The following is a 26,715-nucleotide window of genomic DNA, read 5'->3' on the forward strand; positions in this document are numbered from 1 at the left end:
AGGATGCGGAGTTCGACAGGAAAGCTCCGCGGAACCAGCCTAGGGGCCAGCGAGGACAAATTGTATAGATGGGCCAATTATATACACAAAAAGAAGGGTGGAGAAAAATCGCAGCACAAGAGCACACAAGCACAAGTATTGAATAAGTGGCTTTATCAGGTAGTGTGAAGAGGGATAAAGAAGACAAAGCAACCCCGCTTGTGCCAGCCCGTGGTGCCGGAGGTGTAGGAGAGAGAATATTGATTGAATGAATGGACTGGGACCAGAAAGTCACATACCTGTGAACGGGGTGATCCCAACTCATGTCAGCAGCAATTGTATGATCCCAGCAACCATTCAATTGCAAAGCTGCCAGGCAACCCTCTCGCAGAAATTTCAAAATATTTTGTGGTTCGTCAGGAATGTTCGAGGAGAGGGGTTCGGTAGGGATCGAAGTTGCCGACGAATGTGAAGTTGCCCGGGGTCATGGAACTCGAGTTTTGCGTTTGGGACCCCTGCGAAGGACTGAGCGGAGGGGAAAGGGGAGGGATGGACGATTTAGCACATAGTAGGAGTAGTAGTAGTAGTCGAATCGGAGGAGGAGAGGCAGGATCCTAGGGAGGGAGAAGGAAGAGGAGAAGACAGCGGAGGGTCGTTCAAGAGAGGGAGGAGAGGAGGAAGAAGGGAGGGAAGGAAGTAGTAGTTAGTAGTGGAAGTGGTTGTAAGAGGTAATTGTTAAGAGGAAGAGGTCGTAGTAACTAAGTCAATAGTTAAGTACTCCGTAGTAATGAGATTTGAAGATGGATGATGGTAAGAGAAAAGGTTCAATTCCAAGAATGAATGAATGGTGCTTCCGGCGGAATGCGTTCGTTCGTTCCCTTCAATCTGTTCCTTTAGATGTTCCCTGAACCGAAGCAGTCAGCTGTAAGTATCCCAATGGTCAGTCTATCTTTCTGTCTGTCTGTCTGTCTGTCTGTCTGTACAGTTGGTTCCCAAGGAGACGACAGTCAAGGAGAGGTGTTTTAAATTAGGGAGAAAAGTCGTTGAGGAAACTGAATTTTATGTTTTCGTTTTCCTCTGTTTGTAATTTGGTAATAATTTTTGACGGGGGTTTTTTTTTTCTTCCTTTTTTTTTCTTTTTACATACATCCGCAGATCCACTGGAGAACCATTTTCAATGAAGAGATGAAAAAGACTACGGAAGGATAAAATTACCCTCCAAAGAACCGGTTCTGTGACCATCTTCAAATCTTCACTGTGACACCTGAGACTTTTAGTTACCAAATTCCCAGTCATATCATACTTTTCTATAGTATTTTCTCCGTCATCATCATCTTCATCATCATCGCCAACCTCCTTCCGATCTAGCCTCCACCCTCTATTCGGGAGTGGTGGAGAATCGGCATCTGGATGGCAAGATTATATCTTGACCGGCTCGTCGGACAAGCTTGTGATCTTGAATGAGGACACGGAAAGCGCCTCAGAAGAGGCAAGACTGGGCATCATAGACTGCTGAATAGACTCCATTCAGTGTGCAGAGAGCAGAGGAACCAGTCGTGATGTATGAACCGGGATCCATTAGCGATCGAGGTTCCGCGGGTTTATATACGGATTTCCGGGGCTGGCCCTGGAGGATCAGTGCACCCCCAATAAGAACAATATCCGCCTCATTCATTCCCCAGACCGGCAATCCAACCATATATGTCAATTTCCCGAAGAAAGGTTGACGAGAGAAAGAAGATGACCACCGAAGGTATTGATTGCATGGACACAGCCCCAGTGCAGCTCTGGGGAGTTTCAAAGCGCTCAATCTTCTGATAACAAGGAAGGGCGGTTCAATTCCGTGGATCGTCTTATCTCCTTCTCCCGCACCATCGCAACGGCCGGCTGCACACGCTGCTTTCACCAATCCTTCAATCGCGAGGCTCGAATCCCTATGCTCAGGTTGATATATTACCTCTCACCGAAGCTCTGTAGTCAGTACGGAGTATATCATGGTTTGATTGCTGACTTTGAGCCGCCGTCGATCGATTTCCAACTGGTCAATCCCAACTCCATCTTCGGAGTCTTGAAATCCTTCGATAAAAGTTCAAATTGATCACGACTCCCTTACCCGGTTGTCGATCCAGACTCCATCGCGACGGGGTAAAAGGAGGGGGGAATTAGATGGAGTCTTGCTTAAACCCGTTCCCGAGGACTAGATTCACTCACTCAACAAACGAACCTCGAATGATTGGCATTCGACTCGACCAGACCACGAGCCTAAATTACTGTGTACTCCGGTATTCTGTTCTATCTCGTTCAGCTCCCGGCTAGACGGGGAATTGGAGCAACCAGACCTAGACGGAGCTCGCTCGAGCTGTTCGAAATTAATCTCCTCTCCTCGGTTCGCCTTGGCTCTGAACCGGGAGAGCGATGACGACATGGTGGCCCTGATTATGCCAACTCCTGAACTTGGACAGCTAGACCATTCTTGAGGCTAGTAACTAGCCTTCAATCTCCCCCCGCTGCAGCTATCCACTCTCTCTCGGGTGAGGCGTGGTGACAGAAAACGTAGACACGCTCTCCCACACAACGCTCCCACACAAACGACACCACAAGCACAAACAGACAAGAGGGGTTTGCTAAGTCCCAGACTGGTAATCACTGCATATCCTTCAAACCCAGCATTGATTGCTGGCAAGGAGGTTCTGACGATGGCGGAAGCTGCAGTGAGAAGCGGAACTGACGGGCTGGGTGTAATATTACCTCTTTGGGATAAGTCCCGCCCGACGCACTTATTGGGCCAGCGCGATCGGACCTGAGACGCGGCGCCCTCGATCAGTCATTATAGTATCTTAGTCTAGACTAATCTCGGACACAGCGATGGAGAACTACTTAATTGACGATGCATGCAATACTAACTAACTACTACGGAGTTGACCTGTTGTTTCCTGGGGAACTGCCATTGGTCCAAAAAAAGAAGAAAAAAAAGGTTAAGGACGGGGAAAGGGGAGCCTATCCCAGGCAGCACAGTGGCCCTCCAGGCTTCCAGGTCCAAATGCCAGTTGGTCTTGTTCTCTCTATCTCGTCCTCATCTAGGTCAGTCACGCTACTGGGAATATCCCTACTCGGCTTAACTGTCTCCCCTCATCCAGCTGATTACTGATTGGTCCTCATGATGGCTGGCCTAAGGGGCCTAAGGGGCGGGGTTCGTGATCCTGTCCTTTCAGCTTCACCCACAGACCAACAACGACCCTCCATCAAGCGATTAGCCGCTAGAGCTGCACGCGAGCCATGGGACCTGCAGCAGTACTTAAGACGCCCTGCGGTGTGATCCAGCTGGACAGACCGACCCTCCCCTATTTTATTGAATAAATCCACAGCCCCTGACATGGTCTCGATGCAGCATGTGCATTATACCCCCTCCTAATGATCGATTCGGCTATGTTAGAGTTGGAGACATCAGCAAGGGAGTACATACTTTTCCTTCGCTGGGCGCTCCAGCGCCCCAATCCTCCTCCAAACACACACAACAGACCCCGAGGGAGGAGGTGAAGCAGGCATTTGCCCTTGTACTCCGTACAATCAGCTAAGATCGTTGCAACTGCTTGATAACTAGACTCTTCTTCCAGCGTCGAGAACGTGGAGCAGCCCGATCTTTTCATGCAGGTAGCGAAAGCTAAATAGTCAGCGCGATAATCAAACGTCCGTCGCTCCGTGTAGACTTGAATTGGAACACACTTTTGCCAATATGCAGCCCGCTGTAGCTTATTGATTGATGTGTGCGTACTGCATAGAGCAGATCACCTAGTTGCCCTAGGTGATTTGTCTGTATGGTCGATCTATACGAATGATGCAGTCTCGCGACAGTATTTCCGGACATTTGATGCAGAGAAAGCACATATTTGCAACGATAGAAAGATCTGCCAACGTTCTCGCAACCTAACTGCGTGGCCACTTGTTGCTTTTGACTTTCTTTCAGCTAGTCTGTCACTGTCCATGCGATCGTATTAGTCTCACCTATCAGTGGCTATGAATGTTGCTCGGCTATTCTTGTCCGCAAGACAAGATGAGAGACAATGAAAGCCGCGCAGTGACTGATCTGAGTTCCCGTATGTACTACATTATGCGCGAATCCCAAAGATATACTTGTAGCGGTGGATTTCACCAATGCCGGAAATGCATGGTTTCTGCACTATCAGGCATGGGGCTGTGGTACAGCCATGGCCACGGTGGGTGCCTTGTCTCCGAGGGTCTTGGATGCCTCGATATCCAGGCATGAGTAGAACCAGCCACACTTTCCCTGTCACCGCCACAATACCCACCGATGACGCCCCTCTGTTTGTCCGCAGCTTAAACGCCGCCCGCCTTTCTTTAAGCAAGCATCATTAGTTCGGAGTGACCAAGTGTGCGCTGTCTTGCGCCAGGCACACTCATTATGCATCCTTGATAACAAAGGATCGGATACACAGCATTCACTCAGTCACAATGGATGTGCCACTCTTTGACCATCACCTCCCCCCACCCGCTTCTAATAGTCGAACACCATCCTGAATCCTGCACTCGCTTATCTATCGAATCCTCCGTCGACCGTGGACTTCACAGCACCGCAGATCCAATCGACCATTTGCGTCAGATAGATACTAGTGCTACCTACGACAGTCGCTTCGTTCTTCTGCAGACACAGCTATAACGCTTCCGAGTCTGGTGATCTTGTACATTCGTTAGCCTCCTTGCGACAACCCTGTCCTGACCATCATGCCCGTCCACAAGAAAGGCCGGCCCCAAGTTGCCAAGAAATTCAAACAGCGCATGAAAGCTGGCATCGGCCTGCCAGTTGCTCCAAGTTCTCCCGCACAAGCGCGCCGGAAGAGTGCTTTGAGGAAGCGTGATCGGGGTGATCCCGGAGTCGCTGCGGGCACCACCAAACATAACCCTGCGAAGACTCAGCCCCGGACATGGCAGCCCGCAAAGGCGGGCAAGACAACCATTCTTCCACCGTCTTCTGACCCTTTGGAAAAGGTACGTGACCGTCATTCGTGAGAGGCGGGGAAGGAGGTAGCGCGGGGGGTTCCCATGGCCCCCCGTCGTTGATACACCTACAAGGCCGCCCTTGCGTCTTGATAGTGCAGTGCAGCACTGGCGCAGGCACACGCAGGGACAGTCGTAGGTTACTGACAACATACCTTGCTATGCAGAATTGCTTTCGTCGGGTTCCGTGCCCCACGAACTATACTTTCGTCCCGAAGGGAGATGTCTACATCACTCGGCACTGTCGCAGTAAAACGAAAGAAGCCCGGCAGGTTGTCTACGTCGTCTATGTGAGTGGGCTCTTTCTCCTTGTCTGCAGCCCCGGCAACGACATCAGTACTAACCAACCCCAGGACGACAAGGGCAAGTCCACCCTCGGCCTGCGGGTCCCGTGCGATATCCACGAAGCCGTCCGCAGCTCCGCCGCGAACACAGCCCAAACTCGGGCCCATGCCGTTCAAGCTCGAGATGAGCGGGACCTGTCCAAGGCCCGACAGATCCTCCGCACCCAATTCCCGCTTATGCCGGATAATGTGCTGGAGACGATTGTCAATCATGCCTTCTTGAAAGGCGCCGGCCGCGTCGGCCGCGCCACCACCGTACCTGACAAGCGGAAAGCCATTCTAGCTACGGAAGCCCATATCCGGCACACCCAGACCCCGTACGACTCGCTTCTTCATGCGGGTCTAGCGAGGGAAGAGGCGCGCGAGGCTGTTTTTGGGCTGGTGCGAGCAATTCGGGCTGCATGGGAGGGCGGCGATCCGGAGACGCTGAAGAAGGTTCTTGCTAAGCGCAACCAAGCAAAGTGATTTTTTTCAGTGTGCTTTTCCGTTCAGCAGAGCCAAAGTCTTTGGTTTCTTTTTGTGTCTGGCTACACGTGCTTTCATTGGTTTGCGATCGACTATTTCATACCTTATAGCTTTGGACTTTGGGGTTTGCGACACCCCGCATAGCTGATACCTCTGGTTGCATGATGTCATTTGGTGTTATGGGATTTAAGATGAGGCGTTTTATTTTATGAGGGTACGCTGCCTAATTGACTAGACTCCACTACAAGCACGATTAATGATATTCCAGTTTTGTATCTTCATTTGCATACGCAGTATTGTTTGCCTGAGAATCTACAATTTCATGTACGATCTATCAATGGAGTCCTCCTGAATCTACCTTATTAAAAGCACATATTGATCCACAAAATCAACATAAAAGATCTCATCAAAAAGAATCGCCTTCGATCCACAAATTATCCAACCTTGAGCCCAAACCCAACTTCCAACAGTACCAAAACGAGAGTGCGTACACACCAACACATGGAAAGACAACACGAGCCCAACGGAGCAGATCCCAAAACGCCAAAGGAACAATCAATCAAAGTGACAAGACGCCCCCAGACAGCGGCGTCGCCTTTTAATAGCACCCGCGATCCCACAATCCCGGCCCCTGACAAAACCTCGAGATGAGTTTCTCATGCGTCTCGTTCTCGTATCCCAGCGGCACGACCTTGTCATCGTTATAGATGAGCGGATTCTGGTAGTCGTCATCGCAGTCACTGTACACCCCCACGCCGTCAGCACAGCGCCCACGGGAATTCCGCCCGTAACACTCCCCCATGCCGCTGTAGATAGAGCTAGTCAGCCCTTTGAAAGAAGTGGATCTATCAGACTCGACCTCCTCGCTGTAGCATGTAGAAGTTCCATTCTCTGCGCACTCCTTGTCCTCGTCCTCGTCCGCGTCCTCGGGATCCATCATGGCTCTCGCGTGCTTTGTGATGTGCGCGGACGCCAGTGCCGGGGCCGTGGAGAAAGGGAGCGGGACGCATTGTTCCGTAGTGTTGATGGTAGCGACAATCTCGTCGATGTAGGCGATCACCGAATTGAGGATCGCGGTGGGTTCGCTGTTGGGGAGGAGGTGGGGGTTTGAGGCTGGAGTGGCTGCGTTTGCGGGTGTGGGTGTGTTTGCAGAATGGTCTGCTGCAGACAGGTTCAGGGAGAATTCCAGTCGGACAGTGAAGTCCTCGAGGGTGTCGTAGCTGTCTAGGAGGGTGTTGGCTTTGGTGATACTGTGCTCGTTGTCGCTGTCGCTCTCCGAGTCCCCATCACCACCACGCTGAGAGACACCAACAAAATCATGACAGCTACTACACTCCTCCCACCCCTCATCCTTCCCACCATCCGCAAACCCATCCTCCTCCCGTAGCGGAACAAACTTCCACAAAAAGGACCCCGCAACAGCAGAAGCATGGGTGATGGCACGAGAGATTCTCAGCAGCAGCGACGCAGGCGACTCCTGGCCCGAGGTGATCCCGCGGGCGAGCAGTCGGCGTCTCAACTTCTCGCGCGCGGCGAGGAAGTACTCGCGCTGGGCATGGCGGTCTTCCGTCGCAGAGCCGATGATGTTGATGTTCAAGAACTCGACTGGTATGGTGACGTGCTCTTCACCGGTGGGGGTCATGTGGTAGATCCACTCGGTTTGGTGGAGGAGGTCGTGGGAGGGAAGGAACTGTGTTGAGGCCATGGCGGTTGATAGCTTTTCTGGGGACTGTTTGGAACTGAAAGGTGAGAGAGTATGAGTCTGGTTGAAGGTGAAAGGGTGGGTGGGGGTTAGGGTAGTTTGGTGGACTGATGGTGATGATGGTGTGTGTTGTGGCTCTATATAGCCTCTTTCAGGTTGGGATGGAAGGGTGAGAGTCAATACTTTAGTTGCTAGCTCTTTGAGTCTTGGGTATGATGCTCAAGAGATATAGCGGAGTATCTGGTTAGTTGTTGGGTATTCTTATTGTGCCGATCTTTGTGTGAGTGGGATGAGAGGGAGATGTCCGCTACATAAGGTCGGTTTTGAGGTAATGAACACATGGCATGATTGAGAAGCACAGAGGTGCACTCATTCCCTCATCTCTTGGGTCTTGCTCTCTGTGCCTTTCCTGAGGCGGAAGTGTCATTCACCAATGCCGCGAACCTGCTTCCGGTGCTCCTACTTTGCTTATGCTCAATGATTCGATGCGAGCTACTATGTATTGGTTCAGATCATGTCTTACAGAAGCATACTGTGGTATATCTGGTGTCTTCGTTATTGTAATTCTGCTAGTTGCCTGTGACAGGCACCTAGTAAAAGCGAGGATCATGGTGCACTGCACTGCACTGCATCACAACTACTAAAAGGTAGTTATCCAGTGGCGATCAGGGCAGTCCATCCATCCCGATCGGGATTTACCCCATTAAGGCTAGTCCACCCGCTACCCGCTAACTCAATCCAGCCAAGCAAAACGTGACGATAACTTAACTTTTCTGGAGCTCCGCAATCGTTCAGCAGGCCTTGAATCGTTGCTGCAACTCCGCCTCCATTTTCAAACCTCAAAGCTTCCATCGCGATGGAGGGCGTCGACGTGACCGAGTCGCCTCGCAAGCGCATCAAGACTGACAATGCTGCCACGACAGACGAGGATGCTGTGCTGTCCCATGCCGGCGGACCAGTGGCGGAGGAGATTCCCGTCGTCGCGCCAGTTTCGGCCGATGATGCGCAGGCTCGGAGGGAGGTTGAGGTCGGCATCACCGGCTATGTGAGTGCGGAGAACGAGGGGTTCTCTGGTATTCTGAAGAAGCGGTACGTCTGGTTCCTCGATTATTGTCTTTAAGAGGAATAAGTGTCTGACTGACGGCTGTTGCCCGTCTAGGTATACCGATTTCCTGGTGAACGAGATTGTCCCCTCTGGTGAAGTCTTGCATCTCCAGAATGTTCCTGTGCAAGAGTCTTCGGGAGAGAGCAGGCAAAAGACGGAGGATTCACAAAAGCCGGCCGAGAAGCCTCAGGAAGACATTGCTCAACCTACGCCCGAAAAAGATGCGACACCAACCGCCGATACCCCCGTCGCCGAGTTCCAGATCAGCGATGAGGATAACACGCTTCTTGAGTCCCTCTTCGGTGAGGAGTCCACAAAGAAGATGCTAGCGCTGAACAAGCGCGCTCTCGAGAGTCCTAAGTCGAGGCCCAGCGACTTCAGCAAGATCGCCACGGTCGTGGTCAACGATCGCGATTTGCGCATCAAGATGCACCAGACCATTCGTCGCGTCTTCAACTCTCAGCTGGAGTCTCAGACCGACAGCGAGGGCCTGATGAACATCTCCGTCGCTCCGAACCGGAACAACAAGAAGGCGCAGGGTGGCCGCGGCGAAGGCAACGGACGGGCGCGTGTTCCGATCAACTGGGATGAACTGGGCGGTCCCTACCTGCACTTCACCATCTACAAGGAGAACAAGGACACCATGGAGGTCCTCAACTTTATTGCTCGCCAACTCAAAGTCAACTCGAAGACCTTCCAGTTCGCAGGTACCAAGGATCGACGTGGTGTGACGGTGCAGCGAGCGTGCGCATACCGGATGCAAGCCGAGCGACTGGCGAAGCTCAACCCTACTCTCCGTAACGCAGTCCTCGGTGATTTCGAGTATCGCAAGTACGGTCTCGATCTCGGTGACCTCAACGGCAACGAGTTCGTCATCACCCTTCGCGAATGCGAGATTCCCGGCGTCGTCGACCTGCATGACCGCGAAGCCGCCATCGCCAAGTCCGCCGATCTGGTCAAACATGCTCTGCACAACCTCCGGGAACGAGGCTACTTCAACTACTTTGGTCTGCAACGTTTCGGAACCTACGCCACGCGCACGGACACCGTTGGCGTCAAGATGCTTCAGGGCGATTTCAAGGGCGCCTGCGATGCTATTCTCCACTACAGCCCACACACCCTAGCCGCCGCACAGGACGCAAACGCCGCCGACGCTCTCATCAGCTCCGACGACCGCGCGCGTGCCGAAGCGATTCACATCTACACGACCACCGGCAACTCTGGCAAGGCGCTCGAGAAACTTCCTCGTAAATTCTCGGCCGAGGCCAACATCATGCGTCAACTGGGCCGCTCGAAGGCCGACTACCTCGGCGCCCTGCAGGCTGTGCCCCGCAACCTGCGCCTGATGTACGTCCACGCCTACCAGTCGCTGGTCTGGAACTTTGCCGCCACCGAGCGTTGGCGGCTGTACGGCGACAAGGTCGTCGAGGGCGACCTTGTCTTGATCCATGAACACGTCGACAAGACCGCCTCCGCCAACGCCACCGGCGCTTCTGCAGCCGCGACCGCGGAGGCGGCTGAAACGGTGGATGCCGATGGCGAAGTCATCATCACCCCGCACGCGACGGGCGACAGCGCCTATGTGGCCGAGGGCATCACCCGCGCCCGCGCCCTGACCGCCGAGGAAGCCGCCAGCGGCAAATACAACATCTTCGACGTCGTGTTAACGCTGCCCGGCTACGACGTGCTGTACCCGGCTAACGCGATGACGGCCTTTTACCAGCAGTTCATGGGCAGTGAGCAGGGCGGGGGACTAGACCCCTTCGACATGCGCCGCAAGTGGAAGGATGTCAGTCTGACGGGCGGGTACCGCAAGCTGCTCAACCGCATGGGGCCGGATTACTCGGTCGATGTAAAGATCTACGAGCAGGATGATGAGCAGTTTGTGGCGACCGATCTGGAGAGACTGCGTGGAGGCAAGGATGTTGCTGGTGCTGAGGATGCTGCGGATGCTGCTGCTGTTGCTGCGCCGGAGCAGGAGAAGAGTAAGCTTGCTGTGGTGCTCAAGTTCCAGCTTGGTTCTAGTCAGTATGCTACTATGGCGCTAAGGGAGCTGACGAAAGGTAAAGTCAAGGCTTATACACCTGACTATGGGAAAGGGCGGTGATTGCCTAGGATGATAAAAAATGTCAGGAAAAGTGTACTGTACATATGCGCATAGAAATTAGTAGAGATCAGATCAAAATCTACTACGGCTTTGGTCTCACCTGTTACAGAAGCGATGCACGTGCAATGCCCACAACTTCAGTAGCGAGGAGGCGATGGGAAGAGTCCATAGGATTGGTCGCTGACAACCAACTAAGCTCAAAGGAATGCGATGAATCTCACTAATGCAGCCTTGCGTGGCTGTGTTGGCGTTTCTTATGCAGGAGGCAGCCATGTAACACAGAGGGGCGGAACAACAACTGAGTTGAGTATCCTGTCACTTGCTACATACTACGTCGTGTTATGTATACAGTAAAGTTCGGTGCAACAAGAATCAATCTCCTCATCTGCAGCTCCGGTTGATTATCTCCTCCCTCGTCCAGCCCGTGCGATCACAATCCAGCCAAGTCCCCGGAATTTAGGGCACAATCGGGGGGCCACGCAATGCGCCAACGTCTCCAGACCCCGTCCCCCCCCGAGCTAATCTGCATTGATCAGGCTATTCGGTGGAGCATGATTCATTCATCCACATTCCTTGTGAGTATTTTTCTTCTTTTTCTTTCTTTGCTTTCTTTCTTCTTGTTTTTCTTGTCCATAAATCCAACTTTCATCCAGCATGTGCCAGTTGTACATCACCCTTCCCCTCCAACAAGCATTCAATGCCGATCATTTGACTGGCGTGTGGGCGGAGGGGGAGGAGGGGGAGGGGGAGCTACTGTATGTACTCCGTACTTCATCCAATACATACAGCGCTACCCGTTGTTTCATCCTCGTGAGCGGACAGCACTACTAAGTACAGTACTATTCTTGTTCTTGCATTGCGCGTCATCCGTAGCATTAACCGACGCCCGTGTCTCGCCGGTCGTGATTGGTAGCCCAGTCGTACTTGGGCCCTAGAGGATGCAGTGGCTGTACGTTTCTTAGCCCTTGTTTTGGGCAATCCTCCGTCGCCCATAGGTTTTGGGAAGTTACAGTAGTTATCTTGTTTAAGCTACTGGCCGATGTGGCTGCGCCCTGTCGTGTCTTTTTCTAAGCGGGTTTTTCCCGGTGTTTTGTTTGTCTTTTCTTTTTGCGCTCTTGCTGGGGTTTCTCGCCTGGGTTGAATGCAGTAACTGCAGTTGATTGCTGTTGAGCTTTTCTGGTAGGAATTATTTTTAGGGAAGAGGGGTTTATTGTGGTAAGTGAAGTGATTGCTGCTTCTTTGTTGCTCTGTGTTGATGAGGTATGTGGCCCTTGAAATTTGTGTTATGTGTCTCTCGTTGGTTGACTGTGTTGTCAGTTTGGTTGGTCCTTGCAAGACTGTCTGTCCTCAAGTCCTGGGGTTTGTCTCGACTTGTATTGTCTATATCAGAGTTGTCGAGGGTGTTCGACAGCGTTGCTACATAGAACTTTGCTTGCTCTGGACGTGTTCTTCCGACCTGCTCGGGATCGAATTCGACTACCGCCGTGATGTCTGCGGCAAGTGGTGAGAGCCAATGGATGTCAGGTGGGAGCACGGATGGATCACAGACGGGCAGTTCAGACGGCTCGGGGAGTGAGAACAGTGGTAGCAGTGGAAGCGGTGGAAACGGTGGAAACGGTGGAAGCAGCACATCCCAATCTGAAGGATATACGTCTCCCGCTGAGTCCACGACTGCCAGCGCGACAACACCATCAGCAGCCGACTCTTTTCTCACGGCGACTCAAACCGCTACTCCATCATCTACAAGATCCGCAACCGCGACGTCTACCTTGACTTCCTCCGCCAAAAGTACGACCAGCAACACCAAAACCCTCGCAATCGCCATCCCCGTCGCTATCGTAGGCGCCGCCATCATCCTCGGACTTCTCTTCTTCCTCCTAAGCCGGAGACGCCGACGCCGTCGAGGCCGAATCCTCGCCTCGACCTCCCAGGTCGACGTCGTCACCGTTCCCCGACAACCAATCCTACCCCAACCGCAGCAGCACTCCCCCCGATCACTCCAATCGGCTCAAGCAACCCCATGGGGACTCGGATCCACAAACAACACCCATAACATCCCTTTCACCGGGCCCATCCCATACAGCAGCCTCGACCATCACCCGACTCCAACCGCCCAGTCACGCAGCCTCGAGACAACCGATAGCCACCACAACCTGACCGCCGGAATCGACACCACGATCGAACAACCACCGCCATACTCCACTCGTCCCGAGCCGGCGGGGACGAGCATACCATCCACCACAGTGATGACGGGCGGCGGCGCTCCGTCCCGACAATCGTCGAGGCGCGAGCGGCCGACATCCCCCTTTGACCATCCTCTGGACGACACGGTCTCGGAGATATCCAGGTACAGTCGCGGGCCATCCCTGGTACATCGGGCGAGTCTCGACGAAATCTCGTCCGTGTCGTCAATGGGTGACGATGAAAGGCGGCCGGCGATGCGTCATTGATTTTGCGTTTTTTGCGCTTGGAGAGGGGATATTTTGGGTTTGGGCGTCATGTTTATTTATAGGCGGGCGTTTTGGGTGCGGTGGAGCTGTTTTCCGCAGCGGGATTTAGTTGATTCTGGGACGAGAAAGTATATATTGAGAGCTGGAATTATCCGTTCCAAGGCGTCGAATGTACACAGTGAGAGATTGTCGGAGATGTGGTGTGGTGTATCTGTCCATACAATGGAGTCACTACCGCTTTATACTCGCGAATTGAGCAGCAACACTGATTACCTGGGACATCTTGCAATGCTCCTGCAACAAGGCTCGACTCCTCATGACGAATCAACCAACTGATCATGACAGCGACATCATTGTTTGACATAGTATCATAGCGCATATCTTTGAATCATGATACATCAACTGGGTCCCATAGCTCAGTTGGTTAGAGCGTAACGCTAATAACGTTAAAGTCGAGGGTTCGAGCCCCTCTGGGACCATCTCTTTTTTGCATTGTTGGCGTTTTTCATGGTACACTCCATGGTCCCAGCGGTTCGTGGTTGCCTAAACCCTGGGACTGCACCCCGATTCGCGGTCTGCCGCTGTTCAACGCCAAATAAACAATGCCAGTCAATCCCCCGGAATCGGCATAATGGCAAGCATGTGCCCGCTCACTCGAAATTGGCTATTTCTGGGAGATCCGGCGAAGCCGTTCTCCTATGATCATTTGTGCAAACATGCCACCAACTTGACTGATTCTGGATGTCGACAATGATTACATAACCGACTATCTCCTCATTAGGACATGGCGGTGCACCATAGCGGACCTACAGGGCTTGGGCCTGTGGCTACCCGCCAATCGTCGGACTCCACCATCCACCCTAATGATATCACCACCGTCAGGGTCCAACTTGTAAGTGTCGGAGTAGTGTGGCTGGTGACATCCTCATCACCCTTCCTCCCCCCACCAAAGCCAATGAAACCAGCTGCCACTGCTGGGCTTCATCTGGGGATCGTCGCAATGCGCTCATTTCCCCTCTCTGCAGAGCCATGCAGAGCCCGTGGAGTACCCCCTCCTGCGCCTTTCGGCTGCGGTGGTCCCCCAACGGGAAAAAGGCCTCCACTTCATCCACTGATCGGCTTAACGGGCACACTCACTCAGCCCCCCCGTCCCTCAGGCCTAATAACAATGCAATTCTGCTGCCTTCCGGGGCAGGACTATTGCAAATTTTTCCCCCCTTCCACCAGTATATGTTTGCTCGTGCCCATAAACCCGTTGAACTTTTGGCTGGGAAGCCTAACTGAACTGCACGTCCGGTACAATTCGGATACAACGACTACAGGGTCATTTCTCTAGACCATCTGGAACCAACAACCCTATTGTATAGTATACACGAAGTCTCCCCAACCTAAGCTCCAATTGCCAGGATGGGTGTCGGCGGCGTCATCCTCCGCTTTGCGAATCTCGCTATTCGCATCCTCCAGTTTCTCGATGCCGCAGTCATTCTCGGCATTTTCTCATACTTTCTCGCCGTTCTCGCTCGGCATGATCAGACGATCCCCCAGTGGATGAAGGCTGTTGAAGGTCTGTCAGGTGCAGCAACCCTGTATGGCATCCTAGGCATCCTGTTTACCTGCTGCCTCGGCGGAGTGACTTTCTTCGCTGCTATCGCCGTCATCCTCGACGTATGCTTTGTCGGGGCCATGATTGCTATCGCCATCATGACTCGCAAAGGCACCCAGAGCTGCTCTGGCAACGTCGACACTCCGTTAGGCTCAGGCGCTAGCAATGTCGACGACCCTAACACCCACGTGCGGCTCGGCTATGCCTGCGTGCTGGAGAAGGCTTCCTTTGCTGTCGCTATTATCGGAATGTACGTTGACTCCCATCTTTCCTGTCCACTAAAGATCCTTGAGATCCAGAAAATATGTATTCTAACATGAATGTCCGATCTAGCTTCTTCTTCTTGATCTCCATCGTCCTCCAAGTCCTCCTCGCCCGCCACCACAAGCGCGAGAAGCGCTTCGGCCCCTCGCCCGCCAACGGGTATACGTATGGCACCGGCACCAAGCGTCGGGGCTTCTTCTGGCGTCGCAACAAGAACAACCCGGAAACTGCCAGTGCGGACGATATGCTTCCCAACCACCCGACTCCTCGCGATGTCGAGCTGGGAACCTCGCCGACGGAGAAGACCAGCGGGGCGGGCGATCTGTTCACGCGCAACAAGCATACCGCGCCGGAGCCTGCAGCTGCTCCGGGCTACGGCTACGGGAACTCTGCTTATTCAGCCAATTACTAGACGTCGCTTGAACTTGGAGTTTGTCTGTGTCTTTGTCTGTGTCTGTGTCTGCTGAGCCGACACCAACAATGGGACAGGAGCTTCAACCAGGAGTGGCTGCAGGCTCGGCTTGGTGACGAGAAAAATGGATCATGAAGTGGGTGTGCCAGCATGGCCTTTGGAAATATTTTTGATTGGTCTTATGGCTGGCCGATAGAGCTTGAGCCCGAGACCAGGGATGATTTATGTGATAGGATGAATGCTTACCGAGGAAGATACCGTGGGACGATCAAGCTTCCTTCTGTGGATATACCCTAGCGGATTTATTTTTCCGCCCCTAATAATCACTTTGATGTTGTATTATAATGATTAAAGCACTTGTTGTCTCGATTTCCCATAAATTGTTGTTGTTAAGGTAGGTATTTACTTGTAAGTTCTAGCTCAGCTGTATTCCTAGGGTTTGATACTACGGGTGCATCGGCGGTTTGATCGGCCGATGCAGGAACCGCAGCGCCGGGCCATGCTTAGTGGTAGTGTATACACAGTATGTACGTAGTTAAGTTAGTTAACTTACCTGAGTTAGTGCCCGTGACTAACTACACAGTAACAAGGTTAGCGCCCTCCCACTCTGCTTGCCTCAGGCACTCTTGTCTAAAGCCGAAACTCGATCTCGAACCGATGTTCTTCCTTTGACTCTCTTGCATCATACCCTCTCAATCCTACCCCCGATTCATCTCCCTGCACAATGATGATGCATGGGATTCCCGCACCAAATAATCCGGTTTTGCTTCTTGCTTAGAATCTCTTTTCTTTGTCTTGTCTGACGATGCGTTCCCAATTCTGTCTCACCTAGAGCCCTAAGATCCTGCTAGATGTATTGGCGGGGGTCTTCTTTGCCCAGGTCGTGGAGGATCGATCGCGCTTTTCGATATGCCGGACGCGGCCAGGAATCTGGCTCCTCCCGCCAGGTTCGCCACCCCTCATCGGCGGCGAATTCGCTTTCTGCCATTACACAATCGCAGAGATCCTCCTGCTCCCCAGCCTTAGCCTTTATTGCTTGCAGGCGCCGCTTGTCGTACTCGAGCAGACCTGCTATACATTCCTTATCTTCTACCTCTCTGTCACAATCGATGACCCCTTCTGTTGCAACCAGAAGAACAGTAGCAACAACCACATTCATCCCGTCTCGCCCATTATCCGGAGCAGCTGCGAGTGAGCTCATCGCGCCCCCGGCTGTCGAAGAAATGGTCGCCAGTGAGATCAAACCAGACGTTGCGGGTGGCAGCCAGCCCGACGGCACAGATCAAAAGGGCATGAAACCAGATCTCGAGTCCATTGAGGCAACGAGCGATGCTGCTGCTGCTGTCCCAATGGATCCGGAGTCGGATGATGACGTCCCCGTCGAGGCGGAGGAGTTGCAAGACGCATTGTCGCGCCCTCCACCAGTTCATAGCAGCTACCTGCCTCTTCCCTGGAAAGGGCGATTGGGCTACGTGAGTCTCTCCGTTTCGTGTCTGGTGGTCTGCTGTGGATTCAAAGAGTTCCATCTAATAGGAACCCCTCTCGTATAGGCTTGTTTGAACACCTACCTGCGGTACTCAAACCCGCCCGTCTTCTGCTCCCGAACCTGCCGCATTGCCTCCATTTTGGAGAACCGACACCCTCTTTTAGACCCTACGCAGCCCCCTCATCCGAAGAACAATCGCCCGGACCGCGATCAGCCGGCCGATGTGGCACGTGGGCAGGCGTATGTGGAGGCGCTGGGCCTGGCGAATGCCAAGGATCTCCTCAAGATCATACGCTGGAATGACAAGTATGGGATCAAGTTCATGCGGCTGAGCAGTGAGATGTTCCCGTTTGCGAGCCACAAGGAGTACGGCTACAAGCTGGCACCTTTTGCATCGGAAACGCTCGCCGAGGTCGGTCGACTGGTCGCGGAGCTCGGTCACCGCGTGACCACTCATCCGGGCCAGTTCACCCAGCTTGGATCTCCTACTGATGGCGTGGTGGAGAACTCCCTGCGCGACCTGGATTATCATTCCGAGATGCTGCAGCTGCTGCGCCTGCCCCCTCAGCAGGATCGTGATGCGGTCATGATCCTGCACATGGGCGGGGTCTTTGGTGATAAGCAGGCCACTCTCGACCGGTTTCGAGAGAATTACAAGGGTCTGCCGCAAGATGTCAAGAACCGTCTAGTGCTCGAGAATGATGACGTGAGCTGGTCGGTGCACGACCTTCTGCCGATCTGCGAGGAGCTGAACATTCCGCTTGTTCTAGACTATCATCATCATAACATTATCTTTGATGCGACACAAGTCCGTGAGGGCACTCAGGATATTATGGGCCTGTATGACCGGATCCGAGCGACCTGGACTCGCAAGAACATCACGCAGAAGATGCATTATTCGGAGCCCACTGCAGCGGCCATCACTAACCGCCAGCGGCGGAAGCACAGCGACCGTGTCTCCACTCTGCCTCCTTGTGATGCGACCATGGATTTGATGATCGAGGCCAAGGACAAGGAGCAGGCTGTATTCGAATTGATGAGGACGTTTAAACTGCCAGGCTTCGATCTCTTCAATGACATGTTGCCCTATCAACGCACCGACGAGAACAAGCCGTTTAAGCCGCCGCGGAAGACGAAGAAGAAGGAGGGGTTTGTGGACCTCGAGGGCCAAGTCCCTCCTGTCCGAACCGTCCCGGAAGAGGAGGTGGGTATGGGCGGGCCCGACAGAAGGGTTTACTGGCCTCCGGGCATGGAGGAATGGCTCCGACCGAAGAAGGTCGTCCGTAAAGTGGCCCCCCAGAGCCCTCGAAAGACGCCGGCCGCGAAGAAAACCAAGGACGCTACCAGTGCTGATTCACCGGTGCCCAAGAGCGACCCCGATGCCAACGTTAAAGAAGAGACGGGGGCACCGGTTACACCGGCTTCCAAGGTCACTCGACGGGTTCAGCGCACTCCTAGTGCCAAGAAGCCCACGTCCAGGAAACGCAAGGCATCGCCGATTGCCTCGACGCCGTCCGCTTCGGATACGGAGAATCCTGACGTGCCAGAGCTTCCCAGTCTGTCTCGTGCGCCGACCAACGGTGCCCGTCGTAGCACGCGGGCGAGGACGGTGAATTACGCGGAGGACCCGGATTCCGCTTGAGGCGGTGGTGCCTTGGGCTCCTACGACTTCGCAGCGTCGATTGGCACTGCACCCTAGACGTGCATGAGGAGGCCGTGCATAAGCACATGCCATGCACTTGGGAAGGGATGGATGCTAGATGATACTTCAAGCATCGAGATTTTCCTGTCACGCCATTTGCCACAGAAACGGGCATTGAGAGCCGGGCAGGGCAAACCCATTGCGTCGTATAGAGTCGCTGGGTCTGATGTACTATTCTGATGTACTACTGGAAACGATAAATCTTAGATAAAGTATATAGTTACTCCGTATAGTTATAAGGCTAGCCTAGCTATATGATATCTACGTACTACTATGTGATGATGAGGACATAATCGATAAGAGAAGTTTCCCAATCGGGCCAAGTGTTCTCCACCGCGGGTTTCTTCCGGCCGTCAACTTGACGTTAGTTGCGCTTCTTCCTTTCCTCGCCCGTTCAACTCAACCCTCTTCAGCCTTTGACTGTGAGTTTCCCTCACTCAGCTCCGATCTTAGCTTCTGCATCTGATTTTGATAAATCATTCACAGGCACCAGACTTGATATTTTGTGGCTTTGCCTCACTAAGCGATGATACCCCTTAACTGAGCATCACGACCGACCCTCTCAACCCCCGGGAGGAAGTTCGTCATCGCCTCCACACAAAAACAACCGGTCAAGAGTCTAGACTAACCTGCACCACTTCTTCGTCTCTCCCTTCATCGTCTTCAATTTGACCTTCCACACAACACCTGGTGTGTACATTCCAAAGCCAACAAAGCAACGCACAAGAAACCGTGGCTCCCAAATTCCCCCCTCGCATCCACTGGCGCCCACCCCCTCTCCCTCCCCCTACTCATCCTCCCACCACCACCACCAGACGCCTACCACCGTCCCTCCGCCGCAACAGCAACAACAACCGCCCTCCCCTCCCCACCCCACCACCACCACCACCATCCTTCCGACTCCTCTCGCGCGGCCACTCCTTCCTGAAGAGAAGACTCTCGTCCTCCCCCTACAGCCGCCTCTGGACCCTCCTGCTCGGCCCGCACTCCCTCCGCCGCGCCCAGCTCCGCCTCTGGACTCTCCGCCACGAAACCCTCCCCGCGCTGCGCCATCGCGCTCAGGCTCGCATCTACCGCGCGATCGTCCGGCGACAGCAGGCACGGGCGCTAAGGCGGTTACAACGACGACGGCCACGACTCGGCGGGTTTCTGCGCGGTTTCGGTGGTGGTAGTAAGAGCAGTGGTGGTGGAGTGCTGGGGTATTTGTTGGGACGCGGAAGGCGGTTTAGATTTGGGTTGTTGGATCATCCCAGGGTTGCTGCTGGAAGGGGCTCTGGGAGTGGCAGCGGGAGTGCTTCAAGGAAAGGGATAGGGGAGGGAGCGTCAGTATCGGCGGCGGCAACCACGACAACCCCCATGTCGCAGTACGAGTCTTCCACTTCCTCTTCGGGAGCCTGGCAAGGAACCCGCCGCAAGAAGGTCTACGATTATCTCAAGGCGGCGAACGAGCTGCGGCAGACGTATGCGGCGCAGTGGGCGGCGCAGCTGAATGGGCAGCAGCGCGGGTATAATGATGAGTATTTCGCGGGGGATGCGCCGGGTGCGTTTCCAGATGTGGAGATTGCGCGCTCGGGGCTGGAGGAGATGGTTATCTTTCCGAGTTACGGAAGGCGGATTGTGAGGAATCGCTCTCGGCAGGAGGATCGAGAGGATGCGTTGCCGGGGGCAAGGAGGGGTTCGAATGCGACGATTGACGAGTATCGGGGTCTTTCCGATAGATCGGATACCAAGGCGCAAACGGTGGCTGGGTTGGATGATTATGAGGATAAGAATGCCGTCGTTACAGTGGATGTGCGTGGGTGGTTGTATGCGCCTCATCGCGGGCCGATGACGCGGAAGCATCGCTTGATGATTGCGTTGGCGAGGAAGTTGAGTGGCGTCCCTGCTCCAGCGAACAATACGGGTGGCAGTGGGGATGACGTCGGGGGTGTGCAGCAGAAGACTGACCGTCGGGAGGATGAACTGGTCGATACGGAGGCGCAGTCCATCATCAAGGGGGCAGAGGGCCGCGCGGATCCGGCTTGGAAGGAGAGTGCGCTGGAGGAGAGAGGCGATAATCCGGACCTCCCTGGACGTCCACTGCAGCGGACTGGGACCTCGTCGAGTGTGGCTACCACCGCGACGACGCAGATGACCAAGGATGAGCTTTCGATGGCCAACGCGCATTTGATGGAGCGGTTGCGCCCGTTCCTCACTAACCCGGTCACGGATATGCCGGTGACGGTGTTCTTCTTCGATGAGAACAGGAGCCAGTCGCGGAGTATCATGACGAATGTATCCGGCCACTTCAACATGCGGGCCGCGCTGCCCTTTGTCCCAACCCACATCCGCGTCCTCGCCTCGGAAAACCTGTCTGTTGTGAAGGAGGTGCAGATCATCGAGCCATCCGGCGTCAGCTTGATTAGTGACATCGACGACACGGTCAAACACTCGGCGATCGCCAGCGGTGCCAAGGAGATCTTCCGGAATACCTTCATCCGCGAACTGGCCGACTTGACGATCGAGGGCGTGGCGGACTGGTACAATCAGCTGGTCAAGATGGGCGTGGAGATTCATTATGTCTCAAACGCCCCGTGGCAGCTCTACCCCCTTTTGGAGCGGTACTTCAAGCAGGTTGGCTTACCACCGGGGTCAATCCACCTCAAGCAGTACAGTGGGATGCTGCAGGGTATCTTCGAGCCTACGGCGGAGCGCAAGAAGGGCAACCTCGAGCAGATCTTGAAGGACTTTCCCTCGCGGAAGTTCATCCTTGTTGGCGATAGCGGCGAGGCAGATCTCGAGGTCTATACCGATATCGTCCTGGCCAACCCGGGCAGAATCCTGGGGATCTTTATCCGCGACGTCACCACTCCCAAGAAGAAGGAGTTCTTTGAGAAGTCTGTCGACTACCTGGAACACAAGCCCTCCCGGACCCGCAGCGATCCTCAGCTTGTTGACGAGTCTGATTTGGCCGGCAACCGGCCGGCGCTCCCGCCTCGCCGACCTCTTGCGCCGCCCCACCCGTCTTCAGATGCTATCAGCTTGGACAATGGGGATCTGATTGATTTGCGTGATAATGATGAGCGGGAGGCTTCGCTCCGGGAGAGTAAGACACCCTCGGTGTCTCCCGCCGGACGGACCCCCCCGGCGAAACCGTCGAAGCCTTCTTCGCTGCGCTCGAATTCGACGAACCCTGATACGTCGGTGGGTGGATTGATCAAACGGAAGCCCGTCCCACCACTCCCACCGCGCCGAGCATCTACCAAACCCGAGGTCTCGCCGGATCGGAATGTTGGGGCTGCAGACAGCAGCACGGTGCAGCAATTGCCTACGCGACCGAAGACAGCCGGCGTCGACCAAGACCCCGACGATGCCAGATCCGCACGTTCGAGGCAGCCTGCTCCACCCCCGCCCCCACCCCGTCGAGCCAACACGGCAGCATCAGTCGCAAGCTCCGCCTCCTCGCAGCAACCCAGCCGGCCCACCTCTCAGGAACAACAGCAGCAATCCTACCCGGCTGCAGCCGCCTCCGCAGCGTTACAATATGCCTCCGAGCGCCTCAACTGGTCCGCCTCTCCATCCAGCATCCTCCGCACCACCCAGTCGAACTCCTCGCTCAGTCGGACCAACACCGGTGCCCTGGATCGAAGCGGGGGAGGATCTGAGAACGCATACCCGCCCCCGCCGGCCGCCCCGCTGCCCAACAAGCGAGAGGAGATGTGGCGGCGGCGGTGGGAGCGCGCGCAGGAGCTGCTCGAGCCCCAAGGTGTGGTGTTGGGGAGCTGGCGCGTGGGTCGCGATGCGCAGGATGTAAGTGTGTGGTTGGTGCAGGAGGCCATGAAGGAGACCGGGGGGAAGCAGGGTTGAGCATATATGGTCTGGTCTTGATATATGCTTGCATGCATGGATGCAAAGGTTCCCGGGAGATTAAATTCCATTCCACGTGTGTGTGAGAGAGGGTGCAATTATGACGGGATAGACTACATACATACATGCATCTATGGCTAGTGCTTACTTTGTATATAGCATTAACTGACTGAATGAGACCATATACCGCTAATGAATTTGGTTGGTGGTATTTGTTAATGATTGATGCTCCTGCAGTAGGCAGTAGGGGGGGATGATCCGGTGATGATATTCGAAAGAGCAAACAGAGATCCCTATCTCCTACCTCCTCCTCCTCCTCCTCCTCCTCCTCCTCCTCCTCCTACCTCCCTCTCCCTGAGCAGCGAACAAACAAGCAAGGTAGAGGCGACAAAAAGGAACGCACACTCCTACCTCCTCCTCCTCATCCTCCTCCTCCTCCTCCTCCTCCGCCTACCTTCCTCTCCCTGAGCAGCGAACAAACAAGCAAGGTAAGAAGCGACAAAAAGGAACGCACACTCCTACCTACCGCTCATCCCCCAGGTGAGGGTGGAGGAGTGCAAAAAGATGGTCCCAGAGGGGCTCGAACCCTCGACTTTAACGTTATTAGCGTTACGCTCTAACCAACTGAGCTATGGGACCCAGTTGATGTGTGTTTGCTTAACACTTGCCTACATGATGGACTTGTCAGTTTGGAAAGGATGTGATGCGATTTGGGGGGCAGTGGTGGGTGGCTGGCCATGGGTACTGGGGTTTTGTGGGTGTGTGTCTGGTCAGAAGGTAAATCTTTTGGATGGTGTGGTAGGGATTAGTGGGGTCGGGGGTTCTGACCCGGGAGCATATCCCGGGAAGTACGGATTGGTATGAAACTTGGGACTGACTTTTGCCAGGAAGTCGGAGAGAAGAGAGGGGGCCGGGGTCTCCCCCCCCCCCCCCCCCATCTTCTAGTGGTCAGGGAGGAGTTGGACGAGGATTTGGAGGGAAGGGAAGGGGCTCGGGGAAAGAAACCCCCCGAGTAAAAGTTAGAGCTGAGTTGGACTCGGAGTTGGGAAGAAGGGATTACCGTAGTTACTGGTGAAATTAGGGCTGAAGTAAACCAGGGAGTTGAAAAGAAAGGTGGGGGTTTCCGGAGGTACGTCGCCCCCGGCATATCTTCTTTCTAGAGGTTAGGCTGAGCTGGGTATCGAGTTTGGAGGAAGGGATGACGGTAGAAATTAGGGCTAATTGAAGCATTGAAGCCAGGAGTTGAAAGGGAATTGTGGAGGGGGGAGGGTCCGTGGGTTGTTCCCGGGCTTTATTGATGTATTGTAGGATGGGCACGCCCTACCTTCATCGAGATTGGGATAAACGCACGGCTTAGGGACGGAACAGGTGAATTACGGCCAAAAAGGCACAGTGCAAGCAAGAGAGCAATAAGTACGGAGTAATAAGTAGGTTATAGCTCAGTGAGCTTTTTCCTTTGAAAAATTCGTGGTACGATGGTCGAATCTAACGTCTACCCTAGGTAAGTCAACCGAGAAAAAGCAGTCCGATGCGGTTGGCTATATGTCCCATGACTGGGATAAAGAGAACCTGCTTGGCTAGTGGACTAGTGGTACTTTTCCGATGGGCAGTGCTTACTTGCTTCCTAGTCAGGTTGATAGTGAAAAGTCTTCTTAGTATGGCTCTGTTTTCCCAGGAACTAGTTCATGCATTGTTCGACGTGTCGCTGCCTTTTCTTCAGGGAGTGGATTATTTGAGACTGCTAAGTAAGCCCTTGTAGGGAATCGAGGTACGGCACGAAATGCGTAGAGTACTGTATGAGGCTATGTCGCGCACGGAATTACCTTAATAGTCATTCGGTGGGTTCTGTGCTTGCTACATTCGTGTTATCTTCATGCTTGTCAAACAAGTTTTAGGGCTAGCTTGAATCTTCACTACTCACTACTTTCTCTGCGTCGAGCTCTTTAGATAACATACACATTCCGATATCACCCTCGGGGGCGAAGTCCGCGAATTGCAGACCTGGGTACCGGAACTGGGTAAGAATGCCTTTCCCTATGTGTTGTGTATTTCTTACCCCACGCATTAGTATTCTGGTTTGTATGACTGACATTGAATCTCTCTTACTGGTCTTTCGGGCTGCTTGTCTCTCGCATAAGATCGGCTGGTGGAGGAGCCGTAGATATTAGATTTTTCCGGTCTTAGCAGACCTGTATCTAGACCATTCCAGCTGTGTGTTACTAGGGATGGCTCAGCTCTGGCATACCCGCCCTCTAGTGCACTGTTGCTGGCGGTTCTCGTGTGCGGGTGTATGCTGTATGTGCTGGCCGGTTCGGAGCATTCACTACTTCGGTTACAGGGATCTGGCCAGAGCTAGAAGACAAGATCTACTACAGAATGAGCAAAGTAGAATTGACTAACCCTCCTATGATGAGGAGTCATAGTAGAAACCAGTGATACATTAATGATCAGAGGTTCCAGGATAGACGCAGGCTACAATGCCTTGCAAAAGAAATTGACGGGAGACGATGTCATGGCAATGTGCAGCCATCGACTACGATACACTTTGTCTTTCGAATCGAGACAAGGAGCCGATGTTTTTTTCGCCAGATGATAGAATGTTCATTGACGGACTGACTCTGGCTTTCGGGATGATTTATAAGGCAAAAAAGGAAAGACAGAACACAAAAAGATGGTCCCAGAGGGGCTCGAACCCTCGACTTTAACGTTATTAGCGTTACGCTCTAACCAACTGAGCTATGGGACCCGGTTGATGTTTGCTACTGAAAATGTATGTTAAATAGATCAAAAAAATAGCAAATGTGATTGCAGAATATTTCGGCTCGGGAACTGTATAGGCCGTCGCAGTAGGGAGTCTATTGTGCTGATCTCTGAGAAATAAGCATATTAAGTCGGCTTTGGTGTGTTTGAGTATGACCGGGATCTGTTAGTAAGCTTACTGTGCAGTCGTTGTGCTATTATCGGTAGGCTAATAGTGCATAGCTGTCCTATCAATCGAGCCACTGCCGAATTGCACAAAGTCAGATCGTGGGAGGCAACACAGTATGAGCTGGGGTCTGGAGTGTGTTCGATACTTCACCCGTAGATGCTTGCACCTAGGGCTGGGATAGGTCACATCCCCGTTGGTACTCTAATCACGGTGGTCGTGTTTACTACATGACCAGTTGTTATGCTGTATCACCACCGAGCACTCATTTTCCGCATCTAGGTAGATGTATTCTATGACTATCCGCGGGGCTCACGAGAGTCATTCCAGCTGTTCCTATATATACTGTCGAAATTGGAGCCCTTGTCCGTGAATATATGCCGTACATTTGTACTATATCACAGGCAATGTCTGGTAATTCCCGGGTGTGCTATGCATATTTAACCGCGTCTGTGGCCAGGCCATGAGCCACAATTCAACCTTCGCAGGCGGTTCTGGTGGCTCTACTAGCGTGGGTGGGTGTCGTGCCCCTCTTTTGTTCCCTGGGTGGGGATTGGCACTTGCAGATTGGGGTGGGCTCAATAGGGTCGCTGGTGCACTTTGCTCTACGAATGTATATATCCGATGCCGCGGGTGGTGCAGAGCAACCCAGCCCCGATCTAAACAGAGAGAAAAAACAAATACTATCACACACCAGTGAAACAAGCACCTAGATCAAAAGCACAATGCAACGCATAGACAATAGTACAAGACCAGAGAGATACAAAGCCGCACTGCCAGCACCTTCGACCACACGCGAAACTAGTTCGAGGCTTCAAGCAGCCAGCCACCGGCAACCACAGCGTAGTAACAGTCAAGGAAACCACAGAGTCAAGAGCATCATTACTAGATAGTCGACAGTTACCATGATCACTACCAGTAGAATTAGAATGTTTTCGTGGAATTCAGCCCGAGCGATGACCGCCAGAACCAAGCACATGAGTAATATACATTAATTAGGATTATAAAACACTAATTTCTGGCGAAATCAACAAGTGGGTCCCATAGCTCAGTTGGTTAGAGCGTAACGCTAATAACGTTAAAGTCGAGGGTTCGAGCCCCTCTGGGACCATCTTTTTGCAGTCAGTCCCGTTGTTTTATGGCCGGTTGCTCTTTATGTCGGTTGATGTTGTGCAGGACAGCACGCCATGTACTGTACAACACAGTCATCCATAGTGCGGTTCCAAGAAACTGGGACTGCCGGGAGCCGAAGCCGCTTAGCCAAACCTTATTCGAATTGAGTTTGAGGCTTGCCCGCGGAGAGCCCTTTAT

At 53.5% G+C, this 26,715-nt stretch overlaps 9 protein-coding genes and 4 non-coding genes across 13 annotated transcripts; 9 read left to right on the plus strand and 4 right to left on the minus strand.

Annotated features, from left to right (window-relative positions):
- The first annotated feature begins 4,262 nt into the window (after window positions 1–4,262).
- Window positions 4,263–6,051, plus strand: BP01DRAFT_352954 (DUF2293 domain-containing protein). Its single transcript, XM_025574056.1, has 3 exons — window positions 4,263–4,983; window positions 5,160–5,282; window positions 5,346–6,051. Exons 1-3 carry the CDS (start codon window positions 4,720–4,722, stop codon window positions 5,799–5,801), a joined length of 843 nt encoding a protein of 280 aa, XP_025435465.1. The 5' UTR covers window positions 4,263–4,719; the 3' UTR covers window positions 5,802–6,051.
- Window positions 6,052–6,399: 348 nt separating this feature from the next.
- BP01DRAFT_379055 (uncharacterized protein) lies at window positions 6,400–7,506 on the minus strand (the record flags this gene model as incomplete). The annotated part of the gene is made up of 1 exon (XM_025577117.1): window positions 6,400–7,506. The coding sequence occupies one exon, from the start codon at window positions 7,504–7,506 to the stop codon at window positions 6,400–6,402; it is 1,107 nt and encodes a 368-aa protein (XP_025435466.1).
- Window positions 7,507–8,053: 547 nt separating this feature from the next.
- On the plus strand, window positions 8,054–10,804 carry BP01DRAFT_332513 (pseudouridine synthase PUS7). Its single transcript, XM_025573095.1, has 2 exons — window positions 8,054–8,592; window positions 8,663–10,804. Exons 1-2 carry the CDS (start codon window positions 8,360–8,362, stop codon window positions 10,713–10,715), a joined length of 2,286 nt encoding a protein of 761 aa, XP_025435467.1. The 5' UTR covers window positions 8,054–8,359; the 3' UTR covers window positions 10,716–10,804.
- A 902-nt stretch (window positions 10,805–11,706) lies between these two features.
- On the plus strand, window positions 11,707–13,429 carry BP01DRAFT_352958 (uncharacterized protein). Its single transcript, XM_025574057.1, has 2 exons — window positions 11,707–11,975; window positions 12,033–13,429. The coding sequence occupies exon 2, from the start codon at window positions 12,203–12,205 to the stop codon at window positions 13,163–13,165; it is 963 nt and encodes a 320-aa protein (XP_025435468.1). The 5' UTR covers window positions 11,707–11,975; window positions 12,033–12,202; the 3' UTR covers window positions 13,166–13,429.
- Window positions 13,430–13,570: 141 nt separating this feature from the next.
- Window positions 13,571–13,644, plus strand: BP01DRAFT_t20. Its single transcript has one exon. It is a non-coding gene; the product is annotated as a tRNA-Ile (tRNA).
- A 102-nt stretch (window positions 13,645–13,746) lies between these two features.
- On the plus strand, window positions 13,747–14,734 carry BP01DRAFT_78865 (uncharacterized protein). Its single transcript, XM_025580108.1, has one exon. It carries the CDS (start codon window positions 13,950–13,952, stop codon window positions 14,499–14,501), a length of 552 nt encoding a protein of 183 aa, XP_025435469.1. The 5' UTR covers window positions 13,747–13,949; the 3' UTR covers window positions 14,502–14,734.
- BP01DRAFT_370922 (uncharacterized protein) lies at window positions 14,573–15,444 on the plus strand (the record flags this gene model as incomplete). The annotated part of the gene is made up of 2 exons (XM_025576636.1): window positions 14,573–15,018; window positions 15,102–15,444. The coding sequence occupies 2 exons, from the start codon at window positions 14,573–14,575 to the stop codon at window positions 15,442–15,444; spliced, it is 789 nt and encodes a 262-aa protein (XP_025435470.1).
- A 750-nt stretch (window positions 15,445–16,194) lies between these two features.
- BP01DRAFT_352960 (UV-endonuclease UVE-1) lies at window positions 16,195–18,884 on the plus strand. The gene is made up of 2 exons (XM_025574058.1): window positions 16,195–16,916; window positions 16,995–18,884. The coding sequence occupies exons 1-2, from the start codon at window positions 16,668–16,670 to the stop codon at window positions 18,570–18,572; spliced, it is 1,827 nt and encodes a 608-aa protein (XP_025435471.1). The 5' UTR covers window positions 16,195–16,667; the 3' UTR covers window positions 18,573–18,884.
- BP01DRAFT_379059 (uncharacterized protein) lies at window positions 16,292–16,645 on the minus strand (the record flags this gene model as incomplete). Its single annotated transcript, XM_025577118.1, has 1 exon — window positions 16,292–16,645. The coding sequence occupies one exon, from the start codon at window positions 16,643–16,645 to the stop codon at window positions 16,292–16,294; it is 354 nt and encodes a 117-aa protein (XP_025435472.1).
- Window positions 18,684–22,478, plus strand: BP01DRAFT_379061 (phosphatidate phosphatase App1 family protein; the record flags this gene model as incomplete). The annotated part of the gene is made up of 2 exons (XM_025577119.1): window positions 18,684–18,778; window positions 19,448–22,478. The coding sequence occupies 2 exons, from the start codon at window positions 18,684–18,686 to the stop codon at window positions 22,476–22,478; spliced, it is 3,126 nt and encodes a 1,041-aa protein (XP_025435473.1).
- A 565-nt stretch (window positions 22,479–23,043) lies between these two features.
- Window positions 23,044–23,117, minus strand: BP01DRAFT_t26. Its single transcript has one exon. It is a non-coding gene; the product is annotated as a tRNA-Ile (tRNA).
- A 2,033-nt stretch (window positions 23,118–25,150) lies between these two features.
- Window positions 25,151–25,224, minus strand: BP01DRAFT_t25. Its single transcript has one exon. It is a non-coding gene; the product is annotated as a tRNA-Ile (tRNA).
- A 1,217-nt stretch (window positions 25,225–26,441) lies between these two features.
- On the plus strand, window positions 26,442–26,515 carry BP01DRAFT_t21. The gene has a single exon. It is a non-coding gene; the product is annotated as a tRNA-Ile (tRNA).
- Window positions 26,516–26,715: the final 200 nt, after the last annotated feature.

The sequence above is a fragment of the Aspergillus saccharolyticus genome (genome assembly GCF_003184585.1).
Source record: "Aspergillus saccharolyticus JOP 1030-1 unplaced genomic scaffold BP01scaffold_2, whole genome shotgun sequence".
NCBI lineage: Eukaryota > Fungi > Ascomycota > Eurotiomycetes > Eurotiales > Aspergillaceae > Aspergillus > Aspergillus saccharolyticus.